We start from the raw sequence: 8,211 nt of genomic DNA on the forward strand, positions 1-8,211 counted from the left end.
ATAGTTCTGCTTTTGCACAAACCCCCGACATGTTGACCTATTCTTGCATCTTTCGCTTGAGGCCAAAACTTCCCATGTGTCCCTGAATCTTGCATTATTGAGTGAACAGATTTTGAATGCTTGCATCATGCCCAAATATTAACAAGCTCACCTCAGTAATTTCCTATTACTTACAGCCTATATTTTCTTTACTAAATAAGGCAGTGAGCTGGCAGAACTGTTAGCACACCAGACAAAATACTTAGTAGCATTTCATTTGTCTTTATGTTGTGAGTTCAAATCCTGCTGAGGTCTACTTTGCTGTTCATCCTTTTTGGTTCAGTTGAGCAGTGGGGTCAATGTAATCGACTTACCCCTTCCTGGGGTAATTTTGCTGGACTTGTACCAAAATTTTAACCCATTACTTCCCATAATTCTATTAACTGGAATTTTTTTATGAAACTTTGATTTCTAGCATAAAACAGCCTTAGAAACACACTGGAATGATCAAAATAACATTTTAAATAGAAATAAGCGAGATATTGGGTGAAAAATTAGCAAACCTCATTTGAATATCGGAGAAATATACCTAGTAGATATAGCAAAAAGGTTAGATATGTGTCAATATTGACAGATAATTTTTAAGTGATCTCATATGAGATCACTGGTAGGTAATGGGTTAAGTAAATATTTTCTTTACTAAATAAACTATTTATCTTTGGTTCAATTCCTTGCTCTTTCCCTTCTTCATGAGATGGGTTAGTTCCACAAAGAGCCATTTTCTTGGTTTCTCTGGCATAAACATATTCCTCCCTGGATGGCACACCTGTCCATTGCAGGATTACTCATTTTTACCTGGACTGGAGCAACATAAAATGAAGTGTTTTACTCAAGAATGCAATACATCAACCGGTCCAGGAATCGAAACCACAATCTTACAATCATGAGTCCAACACCCCTAACTACTGAGCCACGAGACAATGATAACTATTTCGAAAATTCACTGATTAACTATAATACTCATCTCTTGAGTGTAATAATTTATTTACTAATCCTTTAAGAAATAAAGAAAATTGGCTGTTGGTAATAAGAAAATCCCTTCCCCTCAAATCCATTATTCTCTAAACATCATCCTTCTCGCATTCTGCTTCACTTGTATTCTCCCTTCAACACAGGTTGGACCCAATATTAACTTCTAAGCCTTTAATATGCTTGGTGGTGTATTATGGTTGTAAAATGAAATTACTGTGTCCCTACCAGCAGTTATTCTCTCTTCAATAGTGTCTCTTCTACAACATCATACCATCACCTCAGCTCTTCACCAATATCTTCTCTTCATCTCTGCAGCATTCTTCCAAGACTGATGTCTGCCATCACTTTAGATTCCTGTTACTTGACTTCATTTGCCTCATCATCATTTAATGTCCATTTTTCATGCTGGCATCGGTTAAATGGTCTGAGAGGACCCAGCAAACCACTTGTTTACATTTTGTAACTTGATTAGTTCACATAACTCCATAAGGAGCATAGAGTCGGTTTCCTGGTTTCTCTGGCATGTCTATTCCTCTGTGGATGGGACACCAGTCTGATACAGGACAACTCATTTTTGCCAGCTGAGCAGGCTGGAGCATTGTGAAATGAAGTCTTTTGCTCAAGAACACAACACATTGCATGGTCTAGGAATTGAAACTACAACCTTACAATCATGAATACAACACCCTAACCACTAAGCCATGCACCTCCACATTGTGTAACTTACAGGGTAGAAAAAGAACAAGAAAATGCAAAAAAGGGGGAAAAACCCCTTGTCTGAGTTGGGGGAGTATTTGATAGGGAGAGAGCTGGCTTTGTGTCTAGGAGATGTATGGCTATCCCATATTATATAAGGGTGGGAGCAGCTGAGAAGATGATAAGATGGCTGTTATCAGATAGGGTATCAGAGTAAACCGTCAAGGAGCAAGAGAGGATACAGATAGGGGCCAGAGCAAACCCTCAAGGAGCTAGATAGGACAAGGGCAACAGAGCAGGGGAAAGAAGTGGGCTATTAGAGTGTGAGGGGAGAGAAACAAATGGTTTCAACTTATTTTTCATTATCGTTGTCATTCATTCTTTCACACGTTGCAGTCAGTAGACTGTGGCCATGCTGGAGCACCTCCTTCAAAGGGTGTTAATTATACTACCATCATCCTACCATTTCGTACTTATCGTTTAGTACCCATTATTAAAAATCTCAGGTCCTCTACTTCAGCTTCAAGTCAACATCAAAGCGTGTTTATTTCCTTATACATTGTCTCAAGTACAAATGGCAACATACAACATCAAAAGGGCAGGGGTGAATCCATGTCCTGTCTCTTTACAGTTCTTCTTTCCATTTCGTGTTTGTTTGGTCTCCGATGTTTTCTATAAACTACAGTGTATTTTAAATTTTGCTATCGATTAAGTATTTATTGATCATTTTGTTCTGGAATTAAAACGAAGTATTGTGGCATCATTTTCATTCTCTAATTGTCTAGGTTTAGTTAATCTTCTGATAAACAATTAGTGAAAGCTTTCATTTGGAAATATTTTCTTTCTACCATGTTATTATTATTTGCTTTGTTTATTCATTTATTGATTTTTTTTATTTAATATATAAAGGAAATCAATTTTCTGGTATTTAAATTAATAGTTATCATTTTTATTTAGTTTTATTCTTATTTACCTTTACGTTAATTCATTAATTATGTCATTGATTTGGTCATTTAATTATGCATTTTAATCATGTATTTATTTATTGCGGTCATCAGGCCTGGCTGTGTGGTTAAGAAACTTGCTTTGTAAATGTGTGATTTTAGGTTCCATCTCATGGCACAGCAGCTTGAGCAAGTGTCTTCTATTAAAGCCCTGGGCCTTGTGAGGGAATTTGCTAGACAGAAACTATGTGGAAGCCTGTTGTGTGTGTGTGTGTTTGTTCCCTCATCCCCCCTCTGTCTTTCTCTCATTCTCTTCCTCTTCTTTCTCTCTCCCTCTCTTATTTTCTCTCTTCCTTCACCCTCTCTCTCTTCCTTCACTCTTTCCTACACTTTCTCTTCCTTCCCTCACTCTCTCTCTCCCACACTCTATTCCTTGACTATTTCTCTCTTCCATCCTACCCACCCTCTCTCTCTCTCTCTGTATATTTCTGTGCATCTGTGTGCTTGCTTGCTTCCAGTGCATAAACGTACTGTTGCTCAAACAGCTGACCCTGATCATCTCATTCCAGTTTGTCTGTGGGTCTATGGGTCTGCATATCTGTCTGTATGTGTGTATGCATTTGCTTCTGGGTCTTTATGTCTGTCTGTCTACATTTGTCTGTGTGTACATTTGTTTGTGGGTCTCTTGTCTTGTGGCACTCCGTCGCTTACGACGTTGAGGGTTCCACTTGATCCGATCAACCGAATACTTGGGGTCGATTTTTTCGACTAAAGGCGGTGCTCCAGCATGGCCACAGTCAAATGACAAACAAGTAAAAGAGTAAATATAAATACATTTATTATATCAAGGGTTATTACTACATGTAAATGCTTCATGTTGTTATGGGACTCTGAAGTCAAACTACTTTAATAAATATACATGGCACTGAAAGCAGGGGAATGCAACATGGAAGCTGCCTTTTAAAACCAGATTTGGTCGCAAATCATTAATGATTTCATGGTTAGCGTACATAATACACTTTCCAATTGTCGGTGCAAACATATATATATGTATATGTGGTGTCTTCTGTTGCTTTAACTTAATGTTGTCATCATTGTTGTTGCTGGTGTTGTTGTCGTCATCACTACAAGCAAACGATCGTTAGCAGTTATGCAATTATTGTGATTCAAACAGACTGTAATTGTGACCTGCTTTCATTTCCAATTTTTCACACACGTCTCACTAACACCCTTAAGAAAGGCATGAACATCTTCCATTCCCTCATTTCTTGTCATCTAAAATTTAACCCTCAGATGTCATTCTGTCATTTCATAATTTCTCATAAAACTAATCTGTTTGTTTTTCCTTCTTTTCTTTTTCCTTCTTAAATTAACCCTTTGGCATTTAATCCATATCAGACCCAAATATTCTACATGTTTTATGTTTAAGCTGGTCAGATCCAGTTTCTCACACCTACTCTACAACATCATTCTAAAAGAAAAACAATCACACCTTTATCATAAATCTTTAAGCTACAAGATAATGTATAATTAATTTACAAAAATGTGAATGAATATTACATATGACGGTAATCTGAATGCTAAAGGGTGAAATTGATCAATATTTTACTGCTTTATATTACATAGACTTTATTTAAAATAACCAATTGCTTATCTAACTAATTAACTAATTAATTCATTCTAACAGTACCCTAAAGCATGTTTAGCCACACACTGCACTGTTTTTGGAACCCAATCCCTACCCCTTTTCCAACATATTTTCACGATGTTTCACTTCAAAGCTTATTATTAGAAACTTTAAAACTTGTTTTTGTTTCATATTTATCTAACCCAACTAATGGATATTAATTTTGGGCAAAAAAAAAAGTCTTTTCTTGCTTCCCAGAGATATTACGGAATGAAAAAGCTTGTCGACGAGATAGACGATTACGGCATCGGTCGAGTCAGGAGACGGAACCGGGCCTCTCTTATGAGTCCAGTGATGAAGAGATCAGAGAGAGTGGTGCTGGAATTCTAGAGTTTTCACCAGCAAAAGCGGGCCAAGATGTAACGCCCGCCAACTTTGATTTCCAGCCGAGAGACAAAGAGAAGAAGCTGAGTTCAGGGTTCCCTTACATTGCAGGTATTTAGTATTCTGTGAAATAATGGATAAAAAAACATGCCAAACCTTGATCATGAACTATTTTGTTTTTTGTTTCAGCTATTGATTGATCTGTCGATTGATTGGTTTATAATTAGGATCTGTTATAAAACAAAGGTTTATTTATGGTTGTGTGGCCCAGAAATTTCATTTCACTTCATGCAACCTTGTAGTTCTTGGTTCAAATGCCCCTGGTATGATGAGTTGTTGATCGGGTAGTACCCGTATAGTCTCAGCTTCATCATGTAATACATATATCATCATCATCATCATCGTTTAACGTCCGCTTTCCATGCTAGCATGGGTTGGATGATTTGACTGAGGACTGATGAAACCAGATGGCTACACCAGGCTCCAATCTGATTTGGCAGAGTTTCTACAGCTGGATGCCCTTCCTAACGCCAACCACTCCGAGAGTGTAGTGGGTGCTTTTACTTGCCACTGGCACGAAGGCCAGTCAGGAGGTACTGGCAACGGCCACGCTCGAAATGGTGTATTTTATGTGCCACCCGCACAAGAGCCAGTCCAGGTGCACTGGCAATGATCTCGCTCGAAAATCCTTACACATGTCACGGGCACAAGTGCCAGAAAAGCAACGCTGGGCAGAGGTGCTATCCTGATTTCACTTTCGCTTTCCCCAACAGGTCTTCACAAACTGAGTTTCGTGTCCAATGAAGGAGACGACGTTGGCATGGGTGCCAGTTGTCGAATTTAGTTTGATTTCGGTTTCACTTGCCTCAACAAGTCTTCGCAAGTAGAGTTTAGTGTCAGAGTGAGGGCATGTCATTGATGAGGTTGCAAACAACAACAAAAGGACTCTGACAGAGAAAACCAACAACTGATTAATTGTTCAATCAACACTTTAAAATACACACACACAAATGTTATCACTGACACATACCTAGTGTATGTATTTTGTTTAAACATTCATTGGCTGAAGAATAGTCCCCTGGGAAACATACCATCACAACACTGAATGTTAAAGAACATGGAATGTCTCTGACCAAGTGGAACGACTTGTCCCAAAGGTGAACCAGGAGGGCAGATATCAATATTTTGTTTGTCACTTTAGCTCATTAGCGCCATACACCTAACTCACCTGGAAACGAACCATAGTGCTGGTCATAGCCAAATATGTAAATTCTATATGCTGATGTGCAGCACATATGAAACAAAATTAAATCTTGAATTAAAAGTAGTTCTGGCAGAACTGTTGTTACACTGAACAAAATGCTTGGTGATGTTCTGAGTTCAAATCCCACTGAGGTCGTCTTTGTCTTTCATGTTTCGGGATCGATGAAGTAAATATCAGTACCAGTTGAGTACTGGGGTCAATGTAATTGACAGTCCTATTCCACAAGACTTCAAGCCTATAATAGAAAAGATTATTATTATCATTATTATTATTGTCAGAAAAACAAAATTTGTTCTAGATCTTTGTTTCCAAAGTTCAAATCTTGCTGAGGCCAACATTATCTTTTATCTTTTCAAAAGTACCAGTCAAGTACTGTGGCCAGTGGCATCGATTAATGCCCCCACTCCATCAGAAGTGTTGGTCTTCTGCCTAAATTAGAAACAATTATTATTATTATTATTATTATTATGGTGGTGAGCTGGTAGAATCGGTAGCGCGCCAGGCAAAATGCTTAACGAAATGCTTAGCTTACAGTTCAAATTCCACCAAGGTTGACTTTACCCTTCCTCCTTTTGGGGGTCAATAAATTAAGTACCAGCTGAGTATTGGGGGGTCAATGTAGTTGGCAAGTCGCCTTCCCTAAAATTTCAGGCCTTGTGCCTATAGTAAAAAGAATCTTTTTACTATACATTATTATTATTATTATTATTATTATTATTATTATTATTATTATTAAGGTGGTGAGCTGGCAGAATCATTAGCACATCAATGCTTAGCTTAGAGTTCAAGTTTTACGAAGGTCGATTTTGCTTTTCGTCCTTTCGGGGTCAATAAATTAAGTACCAGTACTGTAGTTGATGTAATTGACTTCCCTAAAATTTCAGGCCTTGTGCCTATAGTAGAAAGGAGTTTTATTATTATTATTATTATTATTATTATTATTATTATTATTATTATTATTATTAAGGTGGTGAGCTGACAAAATCGTTAGCATGCCAGGCAAAATGCTTAGCTCAGAGTTCAAGTTCAGCCGAGTTAGTACCAGTGAAACACTGGGGATCAATGTAATCGACTAGCCCCCTCCCCCAAAATTTCAGGCCTTGTGCCTTTTGTAAAAAGGATTATTATTATTATTGAGATGGCAGACTAGAAGAATCATTAGCATGCCAGACAAGAATGCCAAGCAGCATTTCATCCATCTTTATATTCTGATCTCACAATTCTGCCTAGGTTGACTTTGCCATTCATCCCTCCTGGGTCAATAAAATAAGTACCAGCTAAGCATTGGGGTTGATGGAATCAACTTACCCACTCCCCTAAAATTGCTGGCCTTGTGCCAAAATTAGAAACTATTATTACCTCTGCTTTGGTGGAGGTATTGTTTTCAGTTATGTTTGTTTGTCCGTAGACAAGATATCTCAAGAACTGCTGGATGGATTCAGATGAAACTTTCAGGGATGTTTGACCTCATGACTGGCACGATCTGATTAAATTTTGGGATTGATCCAGTACTGGACAAAGATTCTGGATTATTTTTCCAGTCTTTTTACTTAATTTTTGAGAGCGGTCAGGTTCGTTTTTCATATTCTCGTTTGTGAGAGCAGTCAAATTTATTTCAGATGTTCTCATTTTAAAAATCATCTCTGGCTAATCGTTGAGAGGACATAGGTGTTGCCATGGCAGAGGTTTGTGCTCTCTGAGTGTACTTGTTAATATTGATATTATTAAACACAAGGTTTAACCTCACTGAGTTTCCAAATATTTTAACTTCTCCGCATGATATTACAAAGCTGGTTCTTTTTTTTTTACTTTTTACTCCAAATGAGAAGTTTTTTTAATGTTCTGTTTTTCCATTAATACTAATGTTTTAGTCCTGTTTGACTTCCACCACTATCATCCAAATAGATCCAATATTTTGGCAGTTTTTGCAATTTTGTGATTTTTATTAACTTGTTTTCTGTTTTCTTTCCACACAAAAAGTTTGATATTTTTTGACAATTTGAAATCACACTTATTAACAAACTAACATTTAAAATCCAGTATTAGTTGGTACACTGTTAATCAAGACTATGAAATAATTGTGGTTGTGTATACATACAAGCATTAAATGCATATGCACATGCACCTGCACACACACTAATCAAAGCATACAGTATTATATATCCATTACAGCTGATCCTACCAATCAGTTTTGCAAGACATACCAACATCAGTAGTCAAGCTGTGGTAGGTGGACAAACATACACACACACACGCATATATATATATATATATATATATATATA

The 8,211-nt window shown here is 37.4% G+C and overlaps 1 protein-coding gene across 1 annotated transcript in view; it reads left to right on the forward strand.

Annotated features, from left to right (window-relative positions):
• LOC106881904 (potassium voltage-gated channel unc-103) overlaps window positions 1-8,211 on the forward strand; it is a 71,702-nt gene that overhangs the window by 43,333 nt on the left and 20,158 nt on the right. The window contains exon 9 of the mRNA XM_052977137.1: window positions 4,503-4,773. Coding sequence (XP_052833097.1) covers window positions 4,503-4,773 — 271 coding nt within the window. The remainder of the gene's footprint in view (window positions 1-4,502; window positions 4,774-8,211) is intronic.

The sequence above is a fragment of the Octopus bimaculoides genome, chromosome 27 (assembly GCF_001194135.2).
Source record: "Octopus bimaculoides isolate UCB-OBI-ISO-001 chromosome 27, ASM119413v2, whole genome shotgun sequence".
NCBI lineage: Eukaryota > Metazoa > Mollusca > Cephalopoda > Octopoda > Octopodidae > Octopus > Octopus bimaculoides.